A 26,200-nucleotide genomic window follows, 5' to 3' on the forward strand; every position below is an offset into this window, starting at 1 on the left:
CTGTACTTAGCCTTCTCGCAGCAACAGCTGATATCTTATGCACTCCGCATTCGCTGCACCCCAAAGCACCTTAATTATGCTCTCCTTTATCCAGACATGGAGATTAACCTGCTGCAATGGCGGCCGCGATGTGGGCTTACCGTGGCTGTCTGCATTCAGTCGCTCTTTTCTGAGCTCCAGTAATTGCCTTTACCACCTCTCTTCTCCGCTCACGCACGTACCCCTCCGTGGTGCGTCTCTCGGCCGCAATTCTGTCTTGGTCTCTCTATCGATTCAAGGGATTCTGTCCCTCCAATGGCTCTTTGCCACCAGTTCTCCTGTCTCCTTAGTTCTCTTCAGGGTTCAGAAGTGATCTATACTGATGGTTCCATGATTGCTGGCTGCACTGGTTTTCCTTACACCTACATGCGACACATGGAACTTCGTTCCTTGCCAGATGGCTGTAGTGTTTTACTGCAGAATTGGTAGCCATCTCGTGCGCACTGGACCATATCCGCTCCTGCTCAGGATTATCCTTCACTATCGGTAGTGACTCATGGAGCAGTTTGCACGCTATCGGCCAGTGCTTCCCTCGCCACCTATTGGTCATTGCTATCTGGGACTCCCTTTCTCTCCTCGGTCAATGTGGATGCTCGGTGGTTTTCATTTGGACCCCAGGCCATGTTGGGATTCCTGACAATGAACTTGCCAATTGACTGGCTAAATTAGCTACTACCAGAACATCTCTTGCTATTGGCATTCTGGAAATACACCTTCGCTTGGCATTATGTGTCAAGTTTTGCGCCTTTGGCATGCAGAATGGATCACTCTTTCTTCGCTGAACAAGCTCAGGGCAATTAAGGAGTCTACAACTCCATGGTAGTCCTCCTTATGGGCCTGTCGTAAGGCCTTTTGTCATCCTCTGCCGGCTCCGCATCGGCCATACTTCTTTGACTCAGTTATCTCCTCCGTCGTGAGGACCCCCCCTCTCTGCCATTGTGGATCGATGTTGATTGTGGCTCACATCTTATTGGACTGCCCCAACTTAGCCACCCTGCGCCCCTGGTGTAGGCTGACAATGCCTCAGCGGCGGATCTCGTTTTAAGTTTTATTTGTGAGGGGGGGGGGGGGGGGGTTATCGCTTTATTTTAGGGAGGGACCTTCCACCTTATCGGTGAGCGGAGGGGATGGCAACCAGACATAATTGTGAATGTTGAAGGTGGTGTCAAATGTAAAATCACTGAGTGGTTGAAAGCTTCTGTACAGTCACTCATGGACCAGTCTGGCATGGTGGTAAAAGGCAGGAAAAGGAAAGCAGAAATACTAAATTTCACCTTTAAGAAATCACTGATGCAGGAGAATTGTACAAACATATCGTCATTTGATCACCACATAGACTCACTTGTGGAGGACGTAATTATAGGCATCCCTGGTGTAGAGAAACAACTGAAAGAGTTGAAAATGAGTAACTCACCAGGTCCAGAAGGAATCTCAACTTGGTTTTACAAAGAGTACTTTGTGGCATTGGCCCCTTACTTAGCTCCATTTATTGGAAATCTCTCACCCAGCACAAAGGCCTAAGTGACTGGAAGAAAGTGCAGGTGTCTCCTGTATATAAGAGAGGAAAAGAGCGGGCCCGCAAAAAATTGCAGGCTAATATCCTTAACATCAGTTGGAATTCTTGAACATGTTCTCAATTGGAATATGATAAATTCCCTTGAGATGGAAAGGTTCTGTCCACAAATCAGCATGGTTTTAGGAGGTATTTGTTCGAAACTGAGCTTGCCTTGATATCCCGTGAACTATGGATGATGGGCAGTAGACTGGTTCCAGTTTGTGGATTTCCAAAAAGTCATTTGACACGATGCTCCACTGCAGTATATTAACAAAGGTACAAGTATATATGTAACAGGTTCATATGTGAGTGGCTCCAAGACTTATTAAGTAATAGAACCCAGTACATTGTCCTCAACAGTGAGTGTTCATTAGGGACAATGGTATCATCAGGAGTTCCCCAGAGATATGTGATAGGACCGCTGTTATTTTCTGTATACTTAAATGATCGGGCTGACAGGGTTGGCAGTTGTTTCCTGATGATGCTGTGATGCAGGGGAAGGTGTTACAGTTGAGTTAATGTAGGAGGATACAAAATGACTTGGACAAAATTTCTAGTTTGCGAGATGAATGGCTGGTAGCTCTAAATCTAGGAAAATGTAAGATAATTCAGATGAATAAAAAAACAAACATGTAATGTTCAGATGCAGTATTAGTAGTGTCCTGTTTGACACAGTCACGTTGTTTAAGTATCTTGGCGTAGCTCTGCAAAGCAATATGAAATGGCGCAAGCGTATGAGGATCGTGGTACAGGAGGTGAACAATCAACTTCAGTTTATTGGGAGAAATTGGGGAAACGTGGTTCATCTATAAAGGAGACAACATACAGGAAACCTGTGTGACCTATTATTGAGTGTTGCTTATATGTTGGAGACCCCAACATGTTGGATTAAAGGAAGACATTAAAGCAATTGAGAGGCGGTCTGTTAGATTTGTTGCCAGTGGAGTTGATCAACAAGTAAGAGTTACGGAAGTGCTTAGTGAATTCAAATTGGAATCCCTGGAGGGAAGGTAACATTCTTTTTGAGGAACACTACTGAAAAAGTTTAGGGAGCCGGACTTTGAAGGTGACTGCAGAACAATTCTGCCGCTGCCAATGTACATTTTGTGTAAGGACTACAACGAATAGAGCGTCTCCTAATTGACCAATTTATCACAGACTTCGATTTGTGTATCCTCAATGATGGTTCCCCTATCCATTTCAGTGCTGCTCTTGGCACCTTCTCTGCTATCGATCTCATGGTGTCCTCCCCTGCCCTCATGGCTTCCCTACATTGGTCATCCCACCATGACCTTCATGACAGTGGCCACTTTCCGGTGATTCTGTCGTTCTCCTGCTGCTGCCAGGTGGACAGGCCTCCATGTTTGGCATTCCGCAGGGCTAATAGGCCTTTATATACGTCTGCTGTCCACTTTGATACCCCCCCCTCCCCCCCTCGAATTTCATTGATGTAGTCGTGCAAGACATCTCTGCCACTATTCTTCATATTGCTGGCACTGCTGTCCCCTATCAACAGGTCCCCCTCATCATCGGCCAGTACCGTGATGGACCACGGATTTTGCAGTTGCTGTCAAGGACTGCCGACGGGTGCTGCAGCGATTCAAGTGACATCCTTCACAGCCCGACCTCCTCACTTTTAAGTGTCTCCATGCTAAGGCTTGTTACCTTATTAAGCGGAATGCTAGGAGTGCTGTGTTTCCACCCTGGGGACATATGCCTCTTCATCGCAGGTTTGGTCAAAGCTACGTAGCCTTCTGGGCTGCCAGAGACAGTCATCTGTCCAGTGTCTGAACCTCCAAGGTGCTCTGTGCACTGATCCATTGGTCCTCGCAGAACACCTCGCGACACACTTTGCAACGGCATCATCGTCCTCTTCCTACCCTGCCACCTTTCTCCGGCAGAAACGCAGAGTTGAACAGACCCCCCACTGTTTCATTCTGCACCATGTTGAGCCCTGTAATGCACCCCTTGCTGAATCTGAATTGGTGTAGGCTCATAGTTCTTCACAAGACACAGCCCCAAGGCCGGATTCCATCCACAACCAGATGATCCAACACTTGGATGTTCCCCAGATGCAATAGCTCCTCTGGGTCTGCAACCACATTTGGCTTACGGGTGCTTTTCCATCACAGTGGTTAGACAGTATAGTTATCCTCATCCTTAAGCCCAGGAAAACTCCATCTCTCGACAGCTAGCTCCCATTTAGCCTTACAAATGTACTTTGTAAACTGCTCAAAAGGATGGTCAACTTCAGATTATGTTGGGTTCTCGAGTCTCGGGGCCTTTTGTCCCCGTATCATTGTGGCTTCTGGGCAGGGCGATCTCCGACTGACCACTTACTCCGATTGGTATCAGCCATCCGACAGGCTTTTACTCATTGGTGGCACCTTGTTACGGTCTTCTCTGACCTACATAACGCATATGACATGGCTTAGTGCCGTCACATTTTAGTTACCCTCCATAACTGGTGCTTTTGGGTTCCCTTCAGATTTTTATCTGTGAGTTTTTATCTTACCTTACTGGCTCTTCCAGGTTAGAGTTGGCACTTCACTCAGTTCCCCTCAGATTCAGGAGAATGGTGTCCCACAGGGTTCTGTGTGAAGTTCACACTCTTCCTCATTGCCATCAATGGGCTTGGAACCTATGTTGGGCCTCTGGTTACGTAGGCATTATACGTTGGCGGTTTTTGCATCTGGTGCAGCACCCACTCGGTAGCATGTGCTGAGTGCCAGCTCCAAGGCACCATCCGATGGGCCTCTGTGTGGCCCACCACCCATGGCTTCCAGTTTTCTCCCTCCAAAATGTGGGTTATGTATTTTTGTTGTCAACCAACAGTACACCCTGATCCAGAACTTTATTTAGGCAACCAGCTTCTCGAAGTTGTAGTACAGTCCTGTTTCTTGGGCCTTATTTTTGATAACAAGCTGACATGGCTGCCCTACATTCGCCACCTAAAGACTACATGTCTGTGGAAGCTTAATGCTCTCTGCCTTCCCGCCCACACATCTTGGGATGCAGACCACTCAACTCTTCTCCATCTTTACCGTGCTCTGGTCTTGTCCAGACTAGATTATAGTAGTCAGTTTTATGTCTCAGCAGCTCCTTCCACTTTGAAACTCCTTGGCCCTGTCCATCATTGTGGGGTGCATCTCATTGTTGGTGCCTTTCGCACTAGTCCTGTTGATAGTCTCCTCACAGAAGCAGGGATTCCCCCTCTACACATCCGACAGAACCAACTCCTTGTTTCTTATGCAATCGCCATTCGGCAATTCCCTGACTATCCTGTGTACCCTGTGCTCTTCGCCAGTGAGGGATGTCTCCCTAACACCTGCCAATGGGTGGGATTGCTGGTTGGCATGCATCTCGTTTCCCTCTGTCGGGATCTCCATCTCCACTCTTTGGACTGCACCCCGTGTCTTTCCTCCCATAACCCCCCCCCCCCCCTTGATGGTGCCTAGACCGTGGATTAGGACTGATCTATTCCAGGGTCCTAAGGTCTTTGTCGCTCCTATGGTTTCTCGGCACCTTGTCTGTGCCATCCTTGCAGAGTTCCAGGGTGCCACCATCTTTTACACTGATGGTTCTAAGACTATTGATAAGGTGGTCTACTACTGGCTTCAAGCACCTTTGTTTCTCAGGCCTCTCTCTACAGTGTTTTAATTTGTTCAGACTCCATGAGCAGCCTGCAGGCTACTGACCGATGCTACTCTCGTCACCCTTTGGTCTGTGCTATCCATGACCTTCTCTCTGCCCTTGAGCGTGCCGCCTGTTCAGTCCTCTTTCTCTGGGTCCCAGGTCATGTGGGCATCCCAGGGAATCAATTGGCTCACCGTTTCGCTGGAGAAGTAGATACTTACCACCCATTTCCTTTCAGGATTCCAGCTGCGGATATACGGATCTACATGAAATGTCTCTTTGCCCAGCAGCGGAATGCCACCTGGAGTGCTACTGCTCATAGTAATAAACTCCGCACAATCAAGGAGTCTACTGCAGTTTGGCACTCTTCCTTCCACTCCTCTCAGAAGGAGTCCACTGTTTTATCCTGTTTACGCATTGGTCATACCCGGCTCACCCATTGTTTTCCACTAAGTAATGACCCACCTTCACGATGTAGTTGTGGAGCCAGACTGACTCTCTCTCACATATTGGTGGAATGTCTCCTCCTTTAGGCCCTTCATGTTAAGTATAGTCTTCCCGATTCCTTAAATTTAATATTAGCAGACAATCCCCGGGTGGTTGAACTGGTCCTTGGTTTCTCATGTGAAACTGGTTTTTATTTCGAAATACGAGGTTCTCCTTTAGTCTTGGAGCAGAGGCAGGTTGGTTGTGGTTGGGACTTACTATAGTCTTCTCAGTCTGTGACCCCATAACCGCTCTCCCTTTTTCCAGTTTTTAGGTTTGGTCTCACCTTTTATGCCTTTACTGTGTGTGTTTAATGTTCATTATTTTATAATTTGACTCCCCTGACAGGATCCGTCCACTTTTAGCAGAGCCTCTTTTTTTCTGTAACTCGCTTCGGAATCGCAGGTCTGATGACATCGCTGTTTGGTCCCATAATCTATCTCAATCAATCAATCAATCAACATTAATGAGTATTATCTGTTCTGTGCCTTGGTTACTTTTGTATCTGAATTAGAAGGAAGACAGACCAAGTGGCCCACTGCAACGCACCATATCAACACTGGGGATAATCCACCAATTAGCCAGCACTCATGCAGGGTGTAGCCAGCTCAAGAATGTTAATTTGGTAGGAAGTGGTAATGATGACATTGAACTGTCAGAGTGTCCTTCATCCTAGACTGCTTGCAAGGCGCAAAGTATTTCTCAACTGTGGACAAGGAGCCAGGCTACTGGCAAATTTAGGTTGTCAAAGATGCCTGGGAAAAGACTGTCTTTATAACACTTGACAGCGTGTAGGAGATTAAATTTATATCATTTGCCCTATGTAATGCTCCAGCTACATCAGAGTGCATGAACTAGCTGTGAAGTAGTTCTTTTTTTTTGCCTTAAGGAGGCACTAGAGTCTTCTCCAGTCCTAGCAATGTATAATGAGAATGCCGAGGCAGAACATCACACCATTGCAAACAGTTATGGGATAGGTGCAGTTGTTGTGCAAATTCTTCTAACCACTCTGAAGTGATTCGCTCCACAGTTGAGAAAAACTACCTTTTAATTCTTTGGGGCATCAGCAAGTTCTGGCCAATTTTTTTTTTTTGGAAAACCAATCACTGTTCTTTTCTGTGGCTGACTAGCCTGAAGGAGCCATCAGGATGACTGGCGATAAGGGAACTGAAGCTTCAGGTGTACGATGTCATATGATACACACAGACACAAGCACAGTGACTGCCTTTTATTGGCTGAACACAGCAACATAGATGAAAACTGTCATCACTACATCAAATGACATTGCTGCTGAAAAGAGGAAAGACACAGCATTGCTGAAAACTATAGAAGCCGTGAAGGAGGAGGTGTCCAAAGAAGAATTTCAATGAATAAATGGAACATTACGTAAGTGGAATGGGGCAGAAATGGTTACTCGTCACCCCAGCTTTCCATAATGCTACATCATCTGGCCATCTGTGATTCATGAAGACTAAACAGAATTGTACACAAGTATCAATGGCCATGTCTCTGCCGATCCTTTGAATGCTACATTAATCACTGTAAGGAATGCCAGCGAATGCAGCACATTCCACGATTACTTCCAAGGCATCTGATACCAGTTCAGCTCACAGCAGCACCATTTCATCTCTTTGACAGGTTCCCTAAGCCAACCAATGGGAATTGATGGATAATAGTCTGCACTGTCTACCTCACCCACTGCTACATCACCAAAGCTGTGCCAGCTGCCGAAGCTCTGAAAACTGCAAAATTTCCTAGTAGAAGACATTATTTTGAAGAACAGAGCAGCCTGTCTTATTATCTTTGATCTTGGAAAAGTTTTCCAGTGGAAATCAGTTTCATAGGTACGAGGGTCATTCTGAAAGTCAAGAACTTTTGTTTCTGCAGAAATTTTTCCTTGATATAATGAAAATAAACTGTGTTTTACTTACAATTTGCTACCCAGCTACTTTTCAGTGTAGTCGCCGTTCAAATTTATGGACTTTACATACTGTTTTACGAACTTTTCTGTGCCTTGTGCATAATCAGTTGCCACCAAATTGTTTGAACCACTGATTAATGGCTTCTTTAAGTTTATCACCACTTCTGTAGCATTGTCAGTTCAAAAAAAACTTTCAATTTGGGGAATAAGTGATAATCACTTCGGGCTAAGTCTGAACTGTATGGCAAATGTTGAAACATTTCCCACTGAAACCACTGAAGCAAGCCCTGTGTCACTCCTGCTGCATGTGGACGTGGTTTATTGTTGAGGAGGATGACTCCACTGGTTAGCATTTCATGGCACTTACTTTTAATGGCACGATGAAATCATTGAAGTGTCTGACAGTAGGCCACAGCATTTGTGGTCTCATTTCTAGGCATGTAGTCAATCAGTAGGACACCCTTATGATCCCAAAACAATGTAGCCATATCTTTCTGGTTCTCAAAATTTGTTTTACTTTTTTCATTGAGGATTGCGAATGATGGCATTCCATTATTTGGCACTTTGCTTCTGATGTGAGATGTGATATCCAAGTCTCATAACCTTTGATAATATGATTCAAAAATTCCTCACCATCCTTTTCATAGTGACTGAGAGATGTCTGTGCAACTGCCATTCGTTTGGTTTTGTGTTTGTCTGACAAAATTAGAGGAACCCGCCTGGCACACACTTTTTTTATAGTCCACATCTCCACTAGCAGTCTCATACAACAAAGTTCTTGAAATATCTGGAAAGAATGAGTACAGTCCACTAACAGTGAAATGCCCATGTTCTTTGATGTTTTGTTTCAGCTTTTGGTTTGAGTTCACCAGTCACCAATGAGGGCTGATCCAAGTGATCTTTGTCGTGAGCATTCTTCCGTCCACTGTTAAACACAATACACCACTTCTGAACTTTCGCTTTGTTCATCACATTACCATACAATGTAAACTTCAGCTATTTCGATGGGTTGGACTTTTTGCGCGTTTAAAAAACGGATAACAGAACTCACCACACACTTGGTGGGATTGTCAGTTTTGTTACACATTTTAACGCACAGCGAAGCAGTAAGTAACCGTATTGGATTGCAGCTGCTACCAAACTGAAGCAGATGAGTACCAAGGTCAGTGGTCAGTTGGCAGTGATGGAGGGGGGATGCGGTCACATGTCAAAACAAAATGCTCTTTACTTTCCAAATGACCCTTGTACTTTCAGGGTGTGACATCACCCACCAATATGACAACTGCCTATCCCCCACAGATGAACGATCTCTCAGAGTGCTTCAGTAAGAATCTGGCACATAAGCTCTTGATGTACGTTGATGTCAAACAGAGAGATTAGGATACCATACTGCTGTTGATGACATTTCCAAATAACACAGCAAAGGAAGACACAAAGACTTCACATTCTCTCTCTTGCATGGTCACAACGCCAAAACAACAATGGATACACTCTTCTCATTTAAACCAGAACTGACCAATGAGATAAAGCCTGGGAGGCTTGGTATGGTTATTTTGGGCTATATGGAAAGGAGGACCATGGGAAAAGTTACTACTCTGAGCTGTATCATATTCTTCACCAGATACTGGACATCACATACAAAGTTGAGGGTTATGATCCTGCACCAAGAAGACAAAAGCACAGGGGCATACATATCCTCCATATGAGCTCTACTACCATCCTGAGGTGTAGATTGACGATGGGGCTTTTTGGTCAGGGGAACTGAAGGCCTGCTTGATGATCTCAAAGCTTCGATGGGAGAGGTTACCTTTGTGAGAAAGATGTGGCAATGCAACCACAATGCAAGGATCCTCCAGTTCTGCCATAAAGAGAACCCTACAAGATCTAGTTCAGAGATGCACCAATGAGAACCTCTGAAACAGCAGGTTGCTGTTTCTTCAGGAGAGTGAGCAGTGCTGTGAACTGTATTGCATGCAATGTGCAGTGGCAGTTATTGTCGCTGGCTCGTGTGCTGCAGGTCACAGGCTCAAATTGTGTCACTCGCAGTTATTTGTTATTTACTATTTATCATTTCTGGAAGGTGCTCGTAACTTCTTATGTTTTGTAATGCGTGCATATTCTGTAATGTGATGTCTGTATAAATAGAAGTGGTTTTACCCAGGAAGCAGTTCTGTCCTGTTTGGTACATTGGTGTCTGTAATAAACGTACTTTCAGTGCTAAGTGTTGTACTTAATTCACAACCCTGGATTTGATTGTAATTACAATGTGACAATATCACTCATCTTTGCAGTTATTTGAGAATTAAACTTTTGCTGTTATCCTTTGCCTTCCTTTATAGATAAACATTTCAAAATGGAGTACAGCATATCTGCTACCCTCATATGTATATCCAGCACTTGGTCAACTATTCTTCTAAATTTGAGCCATAGTTATTCTACAAGCTCCTGCCCAAATGGAATTGTCTTGTATTCCTCCTTGAGATATGACACTGCTGCCTCTTTATTTAGTTTACTGGACATGCATGATAATTAATATAATTTTTTGTGTGTTTTAAATTTGCAGGACTTCCGCAAAGGTATGAATATATATCTTACTCGACATCAGTATAAAAATACTTTCACTGAAGATCTATGGGCAGCACTGGAAGAAGCAAGCAATAAACCAGTGGCTGCTGTTATGTCAACGTGGACAAAACAAATGGGGTTCCCAGTGGTGAAGGTTTTAAGTAAACAGTCAGGACCCACGACACGGACCCTTACACTAACTCAAGAAAAATTCTGTGCTGATGGTAGCACAAGTGAGTGTGAGTAATGTCTGATTAGATTAGTCTTGCTTGGGGCTCCTTTTGGTTGTTAAAAAATAAATTTCAGCATTATGCACTTATTTTTATATATTATACTGTGAAACATGTGTTCTTGAGAATGCTACTGATACCTTTACAAAGAATGAACTTTTAGTGGCTATAATTTTTTGAAATTTTATTTAAGTGTAAAAAAGCCTTCATTTTAGTACAAAATTGGGCAGCAAATAATTGTCTGGAATACCCAGTTAAATACTAGGCTCAAATAGTGTTCTGTTAGTTTATTAGGGTGCTACAAGTATACCTTATAATAATATGAGGCATTTTCAAAAAGTAAGTGCACCGTGACCATAATGGGCTGTAGTTTTTTGTTTTTTGAGGGTTGGCAACACAGAGTCGTAGAGGGCTATCCCCTGACCAGAGCGATCATTGCAGGATCACGGTAGTACATAAAGTCATGTTGCAGTTTCCAATTATGTGAAAGATGTCGATAAGAAATCCAGCCAGGTGCAAGCTACATTCTGTGATCCACTTCCTACTCACAGAAGGAATAACACCTACCGAAACTTTTTCACGCACCAAAACAGTTGATGACAGAGATGTTACGGACGGAAATAGTGTAAGTGGTGTAGGGAGTTTAGTAGATCCAGAACAAATGTTCCTGATGAACAGAGGAGTGGAAGACCTTCATTTTGATTGATCATTTGGGGCAATAAATTTAGGAACCTTCGTGAAGACTGTCGATTTGCAGTGGATGAAATTTCTACGATGTTTCCACAACTCTTCTAATCTTTCTTATACAAGACATTCGCAGAAATGCTGGGATATGGGAAACTATTTGCAAGATGGGTCCCAAAACAGTTGACGTAGCAGCACAAGAAAAATTGAGTCAGAAGTGCGTGAGAGTTTCTTGAATGACTTGTATTAGAAGGGGAGGATTTTCTGAGTTCTATTGTCACTGGAGATGAAACATGTGGCTCATTACAAGTCTGAGACAAAAAGGCAGACATCACAGTTGCATCACATCAATTCTTCATCTGCCAAAAAATTCAAAACCCTAATTTCGGGTTAAAAAAAAAACCTCAGTGTTTTGGGGCCAAAAAGCCATCAGTTTGGTCAAATTTCTGCCTCAAGGGGAGGCCATCAATGCTCAGCAATATTGTGAGACCCAGAAGAAAGTTAAAAGGAGCATTCAAAACAAGAGGAGGAGAATGCTGGCAAGAGGAGTGTGCTTGTTGCACAACACCACCCATTCTCTCTCAGCCTTAGCTCCCAAGACACTCTAGGACGTACTTGGTTGAAATGTTTTGAACCAACCCCCATGGTACCCTGACTTGGCACTTTCAGATTGTAATCTTTTCACCTCCCTGAAGGCACAAAAGAGTAAAATTAAATTTTCAACAGATGAGCAGGTGCAGAACAAAGTTCTGAAGTGGGGGAAGGAGCTGATGGGAGAGTTTCTTGTGGAAGGCATGAAGAGGCTTGTGCAAAGGGTCACCACATGCCCCCTCAGGGGGCTCAGCATTTGGTTGCTGGGTATGGGCTTGGCGACCCCGGGGTCCCTGAGCTGGGGACTGGAAAGTGCCACCAGTCCTCAATACCGTAAGCCCTGAGCGTGCTTCAACAACCACCATAGGGCGCGACGGTGGATCATTGTATGGTACAGAGCCCAGGGATCTTGGCTTAACTGCCTGGGTCGCGAGGATGGTATAAACCTCTATAAAAAAAAACCTCAATCTCAAGGTGTGCTGCGCGCTGAGGAGATGCATGGCTGTTGAGGTAGAACAGTTGCTAGCGGGTGACCTCTGGGGAACCTGTCGCCCCCCCGGTAGTATTAGGCTTACCCAGGCAAGCGGGGCTCTGTCTCGGTGGACATTCCTTTCCCTAGCTGCTCGTGGGACCACCATGAAAAGAAATATGAATAGTGCGCAAGCACAAGTCTCTAAGAAAGGAAAGCTCAATGCTTTACAGTATGACCCCCAATCGTTCCCTTTCCTGCCCACACCAGGGGAGGAACGGCGGTCTAAATTACCTGGTGAGACGTATTCTCCTCGATTTCTTGTTTGCAGCCGAATAGATGAGGGGACTCGTTTCTGACCACAAAGCCTCAGTTTTTTGTGGAAAATTTAGAGGACAAGTTTCGAGAAGTTGAGGGCCTGTCTAAAATGAGGTCTGGAGCAGTCCTCATACAGACAGCATCCCCAGCACAGTCACGGGTATTGCTTGCTTGTGACAAGCTCGGTGATGTTGCAGTCTCCATTATGCCTCATAAGAGCCTCAATATGGTTCAGAGACTTATTTTTCATCGTGACCTGTTGTTGCAGTCTGACAAGGAGCTCCGTGCAAATCTGGAATGCTGTGGCGTCCACTTTGTACGATTTGTCTTCAGGGGACCTAAAGATAGTAGGATCGCCACCGGTGCCTTCATCTTGGCTTTTGAGGGTGACACCCTGCCCGAGAAGGTCAAGGTGGATGATATATCGATATGATGTTAAGTCTTATGTCCTTATTCCCATGCACCACTTTAAGTGCTGGAGGTTTGGGCATATGTCATAGAGATGTGACGCCAACCCTGCCTGTCGGGATTGTGGACGTGCCTCCCACACCAACGTCCTGTGTTCGCTGCCCCCTGTTTGTGTCAACTGTGGACAGAAACATTCACCTTGCTCGTCAGACTGCGCGGTTTATCAAAAAGAACGGAAGATTATGGAGTATAAGACCTTGGACAGGCTCACTTACACAGAGGCTAAACTCAAGTACAACTGACTTCACCCTGTGCGCATTTCATCGACGTTTGCTGTAGCAGCTTCGATGTCGCCATCCCTGGTGATGAGCCCCCAAGCTCAGCCGCTTTTTGTGGGCCCTCCAGCCCAGCCATCTATTCCTGCCCCCCTGGTAGTTGGGGGAACACTCTCTTCTGTTGCTCCCCTGTTTTCAACATCAGGAGTAACAACCCCTCATTCTTTGGAGACTTCAGTCCCCACCTCTGAGCCGGAGAAGTGCCCGCCTCCTCCGGATCCCTTCACGCGGAAGGGATTGCTTGGTGCCCTCCCTCCCTCCCTCCCTCCCACAGTTCTACCCCTCCCGATGTCAGCCAGTGGCTGAAAAAGCCACCACCTGAGGGCCGTAGGGCTTCCAGGTCTTCCTCGATACGTGAGACTGGGTCGGAAAAGCCCACCAAGCCTGATAAACTGGACCCTACCAAAAAGAAGAAAAAGCAAAAGAAGGACATAGAGACAGAAAAGGAGTTCACCACTGCACCTGAAGCTGCTCGACCCGCAGCTCCTATGGAAGTTGATCAGGCTACTTCGCAATTGGTGGCGGAGAGCGCTTCTAAGGCACGACCTATCCCCCCCAGGTTCTTTCATGTCTTCACAGTCGGATACCATTATCCTTCAATGGAATTGCCATGGTTTTTTCCACCACCTTGCTGAGTTGAAACAGCTTTTGTGCTGCTTCCCTGCCACACTTGCCTGGCTCTACAGGAAACCTGGTTTCCTGTTCGGCGGGCCCCCTCCCTCCGTGGCTACTGGGGTTACTATAAGAACCGCGTAAAATATGACAGGGTGTCTGGCAGTGTCTGTGTTTATGTTCTTGTCACTGTTGCTAGTGCCCCAGTGCCACTTCACACGGCTCTCAAGGCTGTGGCTGTTAGAATCCGGGCAGGAATGGAGCTGTTCCCTCTACTTTCTCCCGGATGAGGTTGTCCCTCTTGCTGACCTAGCTGCCTTGCTTGCCCAGCTCCCCTCGTCGTTCCTCCTTTTGGAGGACTTTAATGCCCACCACCCTTTATGGAGTGGGGCCCAGATCTCGGGCCAGGGTAGGAACGTTGAGGCTCTCTTGGCACAGCAGGACGTTTGCCTCCTTAACGTGGGTGCTCCCACATATTTTAGCTTGACTCCTGGCACATACTCGGCCATTAACATCTCTCTTAGTAGCCCAGGTCTTCTTCCATACCTCAGTTGGAGGGTCCACGACGACCTCTGTGGTAGCGACCACTTTCCTATCCTGGTTACTCTTCTTCAATCCCAACCCCCTGACCAGCTGCCACGATGGTCTCTTCGTGGAGCTGACTGGGCAGCCTACACCTCAGCTACTATGGCCATTGCTCCACTTCCTGGTGACATTGATTTGGCAGTGGACGAGGTCACTATGGCCATTGTTTCTGCTGCCGAGGCAACTGTCCCCTGTTCTTCAAGTACCCTAAGGCGTAAGTCAGTCCTTTGGGAGTTCCAAAGTGTCCTTACAGTTTGCCCCGATACCTCTCCAGGTCCAGACCGAATTCACAATCAGTTTCTTTGCCATCTCTCGGCGCACTGTCAGGGTGAATTACTCACCCTGTTTAACCGCATCTGGACGGAGGGCGTTTTCCCAACTTGTTGGCAGGATAGCATTACCATCCCAGTGCTGAAACCTGGTTCAGATTCGCTATTGCCCTATCAGCCTTAACAACGTTATGTGCAAACTCCTGGAACAGATGGAGAGCCGGCAGCTCATGTGGATCCTCGAAGCTCGGGGCCTCCTGGCCCAACAACAGGGGGGCTTCCGTCAGGGCCACTCAGCGATCGACAATTTAGTCTCGCTAGAGTCGGCTATTCGTACAGATTTTACTTGGCGAGAACATCTAGTTGCTGTTTTCGTTGATCTTCAGAAGGCGTATGATACCACCTGGCACCATCATATCCTTGCTACGCTGCACGAATGGGGCTTACGGGGTCCACTTCCGATTTTTCTACAGAATTTTCTCTCCAATCACTCCTTTCGGGTTAGAGTTGGCACTTATTTTAGCTCTGCTCACATTCAGGAGAACGGTGTCCTGCAGGGCTCGTCTCTGTGTTCCCCTCTTTTTGGTGGCGATAAATGGTCTTGCGGCTGCAGTGGGCTCATCGGTCTGTTCCTCTCTATATGCCGATGGCTTTTGTCTTTATTACAGTTTCCCAAGCATCAGTGTCACTGAACGGCGGCTGCAGGGAGCTATCCGTAAGGCACATTTTTGGGCATCCAACCGTGGTTTTCAGTTCTCGGCCTCTAAGACCTGAGTGATGCATTTCTGTCGTCGTCAAACGGTCCACCTCCATCCAGAGCTCTACCTTGCCAATTAGCTCCTTCTCATTGAGGAGATGCATCGCTTTCTTGGCATGCTGTTTTGATGCTCAGCTCACTTGGACACCTCATCTTCGCGAGCTTAAACAACAGTGCTTCGCGAGCTTAAACAACAGTGCTGGCTGCACCTGAACATCCTTCGCTGCCTCAGCCACACCGTTTGGGGGGCTGCACGAACAACCATCCAACAGCTCTATAAGGCCTTAGTCCAGTCCCGTCTCGACTACGGGAGCGTGGTGTACGACTCAGCAGCACCTTCAACATTGCAGATCCTCGACCCGATTCAACATTGTGGCAACAGGTGCCTTCCGCACTAGTCCGGTGACTAGCCTTCTTGTAGAAGCTGGAATCCCTCCCCTACAATTCCGCCAACAACTGTTGCTTGCGTCATACATTGCCCGCGTCCATGCCTCGCCCGACCAACCAAACTGCAGGCTCCTTTTTCCATCTTCTGCACTTCCCTCCCCACGACAGCGGCCTAGCTCGGGTCTCCCAATCGCGGTCCATGTTCGTTCCCTTCTCTCATCACGCGAGTCCTTTCCCCTTCCGCCATCCTTCTGGCCCTCTTCCTCTACCCCTCCTTGGTCCCTCCCTCGCTTGCGGCTTTGCTTGGATTTGTCCTGCAATTCCAAGTCCTCCTTTCCACCTGCCAGTCTTCGTCAACAATTCATGGCTCTTCTTGCCTCGTTTTGCGATGCAGATGTAGTCTACAGCGATGGTTCTGTGGTCGATGGACACACTGGGTTTGCTTTCATCCATGGCAACTACATTGAGCAGCATTTCCTGCCTTGTGGGAACTGTGTTTTCACTGCAGAGCTGGTTGCTCTTTATCGTGCATTCGCTCCTGCCCTGGGGAGTCATTTGTCATATGTAGTGACTCCCTGAGTGGATTGCAAGCACTCAACCAGTGTTTTTCTCGGGACCCTTCGGTGCGCGGTATCAGAGATGCTGTTTTTGCTCTCGCCGAGTGTGGTCGTACAGTGACGTTTGTGTGGACCCCGGGCCACATCAGCATTCCAGGAAACGAACGTGTCGATCGGTTGGCCAAGCAGGCCACCACTTTGCCACCCCTGGAGCTTGGTCTCGTGGAAAGAGACCTCCGGTCAGCCCTACATTGCAAGGTCCGTGATGTCTGGAGCTCTGAATCGTCTGCCTTGAACACGCCAAATAAGCTCTGCATGGTAAAGTCGTCCACGGCCGTATGGAACTCATCCTTGAGGAGCACGCGTAGGGACTCCGCTGTTTTCTGCCGTCTCCGAATTGGACATATGCGGTTGACCCACAGCTACGTCCTTCGCCGTGAGAACCTGCCCAAGTGTTGCTGTTATGCAGGGCTGACAGTGGTCCATCTTCTGATGGACTGCCCCCTATTAGCCCCCTTGCGGCAGTCCTTTAGTTTACCAGCTGCACTTCCTTCAATTCTAGGTGACGATGCCTCTATAGCTGACTCAATTTTACGTTTTATCCATGCAGCTGGGTTTTATCACTCACTCTAGTGTGGGCACTCTCGCATGATTTCTCAGGCTACACTCACTCCAGCGACTTTTAATTGTGACGTGGATACCAAAATAGTGTCTCTTATGGTTACAAGTTGTGTTGGTACCTCTATCAACGCTTTCCATCTGGAGGTTCTTTGTTTGTAGTTGAGTGGTTGACCTTTTACCTGATCCATCAACCACTATTGTCTGTTTTACTCTAGTCAACTATTTGCTCTGCTCCTTTTAAGTGTCCTCTATTTTGTGTTATTGCGGTGTTCATTTTAGCTCTGTACCCTTTGGTGTTCCCTTCCTCTGGGTGCAGAGGTTACGCTTTTACTTTACAGGCCTTTTACAAGTATGTCTGTTTGGAACAGGGGAGTGATGACCTCGATGTTTAGCCCCCATCAAACCCCGAAACCAACAAACCACCACATGCACTGAGTGGGATGGTGATATTTGGAGAAATAGTCAACAAGTGTATCGACAATATCCTGTAACTTTGTGTTGCAAGGACACTTTTTCTTAAAAAAATATAAAAATCTAGTACACAAGTGTTCAGAATATGCCTTGTAAGTTTGAATGCGACATAAGTTAGAATTATGTTGTAAGCTGTAACCCATTTTAGTATGTTTCTAATGCTCTGTTCTGTTGGTTTCTATGTATTTAATAGTACAATACTGGAAAGTCCTGGGTAAACCACAAAAATGGTAGGAGTGAAGGTAAGTTGTTGAAAGGGAGCTAAAGAATATTGAAATCGTACAAAGATTTCAGACAATGTTCTTCCTTGGAGTAAATACACACATTCCAAGTGTGACTGTTTCTGTCCGAATTTATTGTTGTTTGCCTGTGCTAAACCACAGGGCGGTGAGTTGCAGGCAACCAGAGTAACAGAGCTAGGCATCTCCACTCACATTTCTTGTCCTCATAGCACTTCAGTCCATTCCAATTTGTTCCAGGCCGCCATCCCGTATGGTCTTTGTTACGGTCTTGTTGGACCTCGGGAACAACCTTGTGTTATTAGGATTTTGCTGATCTTGCTGACACCCGTGTGTTGATGCAGAAGGGAATATTTTGCTCATGGTCCTGTGGTGCTGTTTTCGTAAGTGGGTCAATCCATGCCAAGTGGTCTAGCACTGGTTGCTTGACCACCTGAGAAAAATTTTATATTTGCTGGGTGAATTCCTCAATGTTTAGTAGTCACAAAAATATTTTTTTAAAAAATTTTATTGTGTATTATTTTGAAATGGTGGCCATATTTGTTCCAGGCCACATGCGTTTTTTCATGATTGCAAGCATCTACATTTTTTACAATTATTCAGTAGTGGATTGTCCTAAGCCTTTCAGATAAAATACATTTCACTCCGGGCTACAATTTAACATCATTATCACTTAGCTGAATGTATTCTTTAATATATTTTTAATAGTTCAAAGTTATCAGCCACAAATTAAAAAACTCAATTTTTGAACAGTAGTTTTCCAAAGAAAGATTAATTTCTCAGCTTTAATGTTTTTTCTGTTATTACACTGTATCGTATAGTTACTTTTTATAGATTATCAATGGTGAGCAGAAAAAAATACACTATTTTTTAAAAATTGATTTTTTTTTAATTTTTTCATTTTGTGGCCTGCAATATCTTTGTCTGGGGACCACATAAAAATCTGAAAATTTTACAGTTAATAGACCTTGATGATATCAAACTTCAGTATAAATTTCAACTTTGAGATTCAATTGGAAAAAAGATTACAAAGGCGAGTCAAAAATATGGTTTTTAACATCTGTGATATCTGGTAGGCTAGTCAGAAAAAATATACCAATTGCATGATGTAACACACCACATTACACTACCTATTGATTATTTGTCGTAACAATGCTGTGGTAATTGTTTCAGCAGACTAACAATTGCATCTGCAAGCCTGTACAAGTCTGATTGTTGTCTTCCCCCTTACACCAACAATTGTCTACTCACACTTATTTAGCTAGCTGTTCTTGAAGTGTGCAGTTGAAAAATGGTGTCTCAGTGTTCTGCCGGTGTTATTATTAATGAAGCATCTCATAAAAGTGTGTATGGAGTGTATCCTAAAGACAATACTTTAATCGAAGACTTCAGTGAAGAAGAAAAAGTGTTGTTTTACTTATGAGGCGGCCCAGAGATCAAATCAACATGCAAACACCATGAAATGAAGTACTTACAAAAAATTTCACCACCTTTTTGGTCAGTCTTGCATGTACCCTTTTGAGAAACATAAGAAACCTATACCAAAAGGTCTGAGAGAAATATCATTTCATCATTATTCTAAAAATAAAAGCCCTTTTGGCAATCTCATACCAGGAAAATCATTGTGTCCAACATGTTAGAAAGATATTTGTAATTCACAAGGGAAAGGGTAGTGAAACCTCAGATACAGAATTTTGTGACTTATCAGCAACCATTAAAAAAGTAGATACAGCTTGTGAAATCCTGGGTATGTCGCTTGCCAGTAAAATTAGAAAACTAAGTCAAGATGAAAGACCAAGTGCCTTGAATACAAAAATTGAGAACGTGGCAGCTACAGTCAAAATTTGGAAGTTTCATTTCAAAATACAATTTGTACTAAAACAGGTGGAACTTCTAAAACTTCACCAACCGAATACGATGATTTGATAGAAAAACTAAAAACTAACTGCAGTACTTCAAACAAAGAGGATAAAATTAAGTCTATCAGTTTACTGCTGAATTCTTGGAGTCAAGCAAAAGTTAGTGATGAATTTAATGTTTAGAATATCTTCTTAAGTTAACAAGGCAATTAATAAAAGAATAGGGAATTTTACCAGCATTACAAAAGAAAAGTGCATCTAATTTGGTAGATGAAAACACAATCAATAAAGTTATTAAGTATTATGATGATGACAATAACACCCATTTGCTGTCTGGCAGAAAAGACTGTTTCTGTGAAAGAAAATAGTTCTAGGATTCAAAGACAAAAAAGGTTAATATTGTGTAAATTAAATGAACTATTCACTGAATTGAAAAAAGAAAATCCTGACATTAAAAGTGGAAGATCAAAGTTTTGCTAGTTGAGAACAAGATGGTGTATTGCCTCAGGAGCATCTGGCACACATAATTTTTGTTTCATCAGAACCTAAAGTTGGTGATAAATGGGGTCAATCTTAGAGTTGACTATAAAGACATTTTGGAAGTTATGGTATGCAATATTGACAGTTACAATTGTATGATAAAGGGAAAATGTGAAGATTGTCCAGACAAACAAGCTTTACTTGACATGTTTGAAGAATCCGAAGGTGACGATTTGATGCCTGACAATATAAAATACAAACAATGGGTGACACAAAACAAAGTGAAATGGTGACAGTCATAAAATCACGAGAAGAGTTTTTTGAAGTGTTGGTGGCTAACCTTGAAAATCTGAAAATGCGTCATTTTATTGCAAAAGCTGAAAGTAAATTTTTGAAAGACAAAAAGCAAACCTTGGCAGCTGATGAATGCTTAGTTCTTGCTGACTTTTCGGAAAGTTATTCCTTTGTTGTTCAAGATGAAGTACAAGGGCACCACATAATTAAGCAGGCCACAGTTCATCCATTTGTATTCTATTATAAAGATGAAGATAAACTAATGAGCCAAAGCTTTTGTGTCATAAGTGACTACCTTGAACACAACACTACAGCAGTGTACATTTTTCAACTAAAATTAACAAACTACATTAAACAGCACCACCCTTCCATAAAAAAAAATAAAAAAAAAAAATAAAAAAAAACAAACTGATTTACTTTTCGGATGGGACAGCAAGTCAATATAAAAACAAAAAAAATCTTTATTAACAACTCCTTTCATAAAGATTATTTTGGGTTTGATGTAGAATAGCACTTTTTCACTTCGTGCTTGGGAAGAATGCTTGTGGTGGTGTCGAGGGTACAACAAAGCGAGCTGTCACAAAAGCAAGTCTGCAGCGGACCGATGACAATCATATCATAACACCTCAAGAAATGTTTGAATTCTGTAAAAAAACATATCAAAGGAATTACCTATGTTTTTGTACAATGTGAGGAAATACGAGAAGTGTATGACAGTGTCTTGAAGGAAAGGTACAACACTTGTCAGAAGATTAAAGCCACTCTATCTTTTCGTTGTTATGTACCCCATTCACACAACTTACTGAAGTGTAAGATCACATCCACTTCGCCTGATAGTGAACTTCATCAGTGTGGAAAACTTGTACAACTGGTTCTTCAAAATAAAGACATAGTGGCTTGTGTTTACGATGAGCAGTGGTGGATTGGCAAAGTTGATAATATTGACTGTCAAAACCAAGATGTACATGTTCTATTTTATTACCCTCCAGGACTAAGGACATCTTTTAAAAAAATTGAGAAGGATCAAGTTTGGATGCCACTTAAAAATGTACTAAGGAAGCTGTCTCCCATGGAATTTACAACTATGACTGGGCGAACTTATAATCTAACACCCAAATGGAGTGAACAAATTTATCAAATGTTCAATGAGTGATGTACTAAAAACAAATAACAAGAGAACAATACGATGTAATTAGTAGGCTTATTTTCAATTAAAAAAAGTAAGTAATCATAGATACGTTTAAATTATATACTGTAACTGATGTCTTTTATTCCATAAGCCTGGATATCGCAGATGTTAAAAAATGTATTTTTGACTCGTGTTTGTAATTACTTTCCATATTATCCAATTGAATCTCAAAGTTGAAAATTATACTGAAGTTTGATGTTGTAAAGGTCTATTAACTGGGAAATTTTCAGATTTTTATCTGGTCCTCCAACAAAGATATTACAGGCCACAAAAAGGAAAAATTAAAAACAAATCCATTTTTTAAAATAGTGTATATTTTTAAGTGTAAGTTGCTCATCACTGATACTCTATAAAAAGTAACTATACTATACAGTGTAATAGCAGAAAAAATATTAATGCTGAGAAATTAATCTTTCTTTGGAAAACTACTGTTCAAAAATTGAGTTTTTTAATTTGTGGCTGATAACTTTGAACTATTAAAAATATATTAAAGAATACATTCAGCGAAGTGATAATGATGTTAAATTGTAGCCCAGAGTGTGTTGAAATAAATGCATTTTATCTGAAAGGCTTAGGACAGTCCACTACTGAATAATTGTAAAAAAATGTAGATGCTTGCAAATACCAAAAAACACATGCAGAGTGGAACAAATATGGCCACCAGTTCAAAATAATAAACAATAATTTCTTAAAAAATATTTTTGCAACTACTAAACATTGGGAATTCACTGAACAAATATAAAATTTTTCTCAGATACTCAAGCAACCAATTATTTTTTCTTGGACCACTTGGTATGGATTGACTCAAGTGCTATATAGTCTAGGTCTCACAGAATGTTCTTGTTGACTTTGCGGCATCCTTGCAGTGGCCGTGATTTACATTTACTTGCTATTGTGGTTTGTTTTTCTCTGAGTATTGTATGGCACGTCTTTGTGGTGATGCACAAGTAATAGTCTTAGTGTTTCAAGTATTACCCCAAAAAAATTGGCTGTGACCATAACTCTTTGCACTTTTCCCTCGCTGCACGTTCAGTACGACATATTTTTCCCAATGACTGACTTGGTGGAGGTCTTCATTGTAGAAGTTTGCATTGTGACTGTTCAGACAGTTCCAAATCGAAATTTAACTAGTCTTCTTTCTTGGAAATGCCTGCCATACACTAGTTTCTTCATCTGAGGAAAGAGGAAGGAGTTACTGGATGCCATGTCAGAGGTGAGTCAAAGTTTGATCGCCCAAAGAAGCAGTGTGTGTTACGTGTGCAGAATGAGCTGGGGTGACAGTGTATAGCAGAAACAAACCCTAAGGTAGCTTCCTGCAGTGCTTCAATGTGACAACCTCCTGTATACTCATTGGAAAGATTTCAATAGTATGCTCATGTGACAGTTTGTCTCTCACAGGCATAATATGTTAGCACCCCAGAAGGCACTCAGTATTACATTGCCTGATGATTGTTGGTTTTTTGCCTTTGTCAGCAGTGGTGAATCCATGTTGCTTACTTTTCTCCTTTGTAGTTCATAGTGGCACCCAACATATCTGCTGCAGCCTTGGTTGGCAGGCTTTATGAATAGTTGTGTGCATTGTTGAATGTAAGTGTGGCTGCTGTTGTTATGTTTAGAATACCATACAAGATGTGGAAAACTAAACAATGGCTGATTTGTACTTTTGTACTACATTGACCTTTGAGCTCCATAGCCCTCTCTTTCATGTGATTCCTGTTTCTTCACAAAGAGAAGTTCTCCCGCTTTGTTCCTTGTCATTCAGAGTTGTGTGACCAAAATGGTAATGTCCGCACCACCTAACCACTATGTCATATGCTTTTTTTATTGCCATATACTTCAAAACATGGATGTTTTTCCCCTACCGTGCAGAAATTGAATTACCACACAATACTCCACTTCATCAGTACACTGTACTATTCTGTTGTGTCTCCTCTGATGGCATGGTGTGGTGCAGGGGTTTCAGTGTGTGCCAGGACAGCAGACATGTACCACGTAAACAAACGAAAGACTAATTATGGAACTTTAATGTTTCGAGATAATGATGATAAATATTTATGATTACACCTTATATACTTGCAGTGTTTTCCATATATACTTCAAAGACCCACAGTGCTTCACATGCAACATTTCTTAGCAGAATAGTTTTCTGGCAGCACTCCTGCAGAGTTCAGAATCAAGATCTGTATTCTTACAATGAAAAAGTATATGTTCCAGATTCCATTCTGAACCCACACACCTCTTAGCTATTTTTGCATGAATTTTGTATAAGTGTGAAGGATAGGAGCAATGATAAGAGAGAAATAGACCACTCCTCATAGACTCCTTGACACCAGCCATAAGTATTTGTCCATATTTGTTGTCATTTCTTCTCCACCGAACACTGTACTGTGTCTGCACTATCCTATAACACTCTAGTTACTGCCTGCACTTTCTCTGTATTTTGTCTTCGGGGCTAGTCCAGGGTTTGACTCGTTCCATCTGCAGATCTGTAATGTATGCTCCCCAGATTACATGTAGGGACTAGACCTGCATGTGTCAGTTGTAAGGCTATTTCCCTTCACATTTTTCTCAGAAGAAATCGAAAAAGAAATGATAGTCAGAAGGACTAATTCAGTGTGTAGGAAAGTCACAACAATGTTTGCTGAAATTAAAAGTGAGGGTGGTAACATTGAGAATGCAATGAGAAGTCCACTGATAAATTCAGGGAAGAGGGTAGATAGGTGGAAAAAGTACTTTGAAGGCCTTCATGAAGGGGTAGATTTGCCAGATGCGATAGAAGAAGAAGAAGAAGAAGAAGAAGAAGAAGCAGGAGTCTAGTTAGAAAAGATAGAGGATTCAGTATTAGAATCAGAATTTAAAAGAGCTTTGGAAGACTTGAGATGAAATAAGGCACAATGGGTAGACAACATTCCATCAGAATATCTAAAATCATTGGGGGAAGTGGCAACAAAACAATAATTCATGTTGGTGTGTAGAATGTTTGAGTCTGGCAATATACCGTCTGACTTTTGGAGAAATATCATCCATGCAATTCCAAAGACTCCAAGAGTTGAGAAGTGCGAGAATTACCACACAATCAGCTTAGCAGGTCATGCATCCAACTTATTGACAAAAATAAAAATGGTAAAGAAAATTGAAGATGTATTACTTATGATCAGTTTGGCTTTAGGAAAGGTAAATGCACGAGGGAGGCAATTCTGATGTTGTTGTTCATAATGGAAGCAAGACTAAAGAAAAATGAAGAGCCGTTTGTATGATTTGTTGACCTGGAAAATGTGTTAAACAATGTAAAATGGTGCAAGATATTTGAAATTCTGAGGAAAATAGGGGTAAACTATAGCAAGAGAGTGGTAATACACAATATTTACAACTGCTAAGAGTGAATAATAAGTGAATAACCAAGAACAAATTGCTTGGATTAAAAACAGTGTAATACAGGGATGTGGTCTTTTGCCCCTACTATTCACTCTGTACAGCATAGCAGCAATGATGAAAATTCAGGAATCGGATTAAAATTGAAGGTGAAAGTATATTAATGATACACATTGCTGATGACATTGCTATTGTGAGTGATCTGCTGAATGCAGTGATCAATCTAATGAGTACAGAATATGAATTGAGAGTAAATCTAAGGAAAGATGAAATTAATGAAAAGTAGCAGAAATGAAAAGAGTGAGAAACTTGAGATTGGAATTGATGGTCACGAGGTTGATGAAGTTAAGTAATTCTACTACCTAGGCAGCAAAACAACCAATAATGGATGGAGCAAAAGGACATCAAAAGGAGACTAGCTCTGGCTAAAAGGTGTTCTCTGGCCAAGAGGAGTCTACTTGTATCAAACATAGTCATTCATTTGAGGAAGAAAATTCTGAGAATGTATGCTTGGAGCACAGCCTTGTATGATAGTGAAACATGAGCTGCAGAAAAACCAGAAAAAAGAGAATCGATGCATTTGAGATTGTGCTGTAGATAAATGTTGAAAATTACGTGGGCCCATAAGCTAAGGAATGAGGAGGATTTGCCTGGAAATGAAGAGGAAAGGAATATGTGGAAAACACTGATAAGGAGAAGGGTCAGGTTGTTAGGACATGGGTTAAGACATCAGGGGATGACTTCTGTGTTACTAGAGGGAGCTCTAGAGGGCAAAAACTGTAGGGGAAGATAGCATACATCCTGTAAATAATTGAAAAATAGGTTGCAACTGCTAATCTGAGTTTGAGTTTGTATCAGAAGAGGAATTCATGGTGGGCCACATCAAACCAGTCAGAAAACTGATGACAAAAAAAAAAGTCAACAGTTACAGAAAGGATAGAGTGATGCTCATCATAAAGATGACACATGGCCAGGAGCAAAATGGAGCACCATGCACAGCATGCAGATGAACATAACCTACCAAATTTCAATGGCTGCTTCACAGTTCAGGCCACCTGGTTTGTCCCTGCTGCCGCCGCCACCGCTAGATGCTATCCTTACAACACATTCACTGCTCCAGAAATCATGCTGGCCTCAACCTATGGTAATCATTTGTCCCTACATCCTTCACCCAAAATTTCACGCTGCATGCATGATCAGAATCTTTGTGGGTTTGCATCTAGTAGGTAATTCTGTTGAAATACAGATTTCAGAGTCTGTTCTGATGTTCT

At 43.1% G+C, this 26,200-nt stretch overlaps 1 protein-coding gene across 4 annotated transcripts in view; it reads left to right on the top strand.

The window, feature by feature from the left end:
- Positions 1 to 26,200, top strand: part of LOC124787734 (puromycin-sensitive aminopeptidase) — a 170,273-nt gene that overhangs the window by 54,681 nt on the left and 89,392 nt on the right. For 2 of the 4 annotated variants that reach the window (XM_047254585.1, XM_047254586.1), the window contains exon 8: positions 10,201 to 10,435. In XM_047254585.1, coding sequence (XP_047110541.1) covers positions 10,201 to 10,435 — 235 coding nt within the window. Of the gene's footprint in view, positions 1 to 10,200; positions 10,442 to 26,200 lie in introns of all 4 variants that reach the window. The other 2 variants (XM_047254583.1, XM_047254584.1) reach the window with 1 other exon arrangement.

The sequence above is a fragment of the Schistocerca piceifrons genome, chromosome 3, assembly GCF_021461385.2.
Source record: "Schistocerca piceifrons isolate TAMUIC-IGC-003096 chromosome 3, iqSchPice1.1, whole genome shotgun sequence".
Classification (NCBI taxonomy): domain Eukaryota; kingdom Metazoa; phylum Arthropoda; class Insecta; order Orthoptera; family Acrididae; genus Schistocerca; species Schistocerca piceifrons.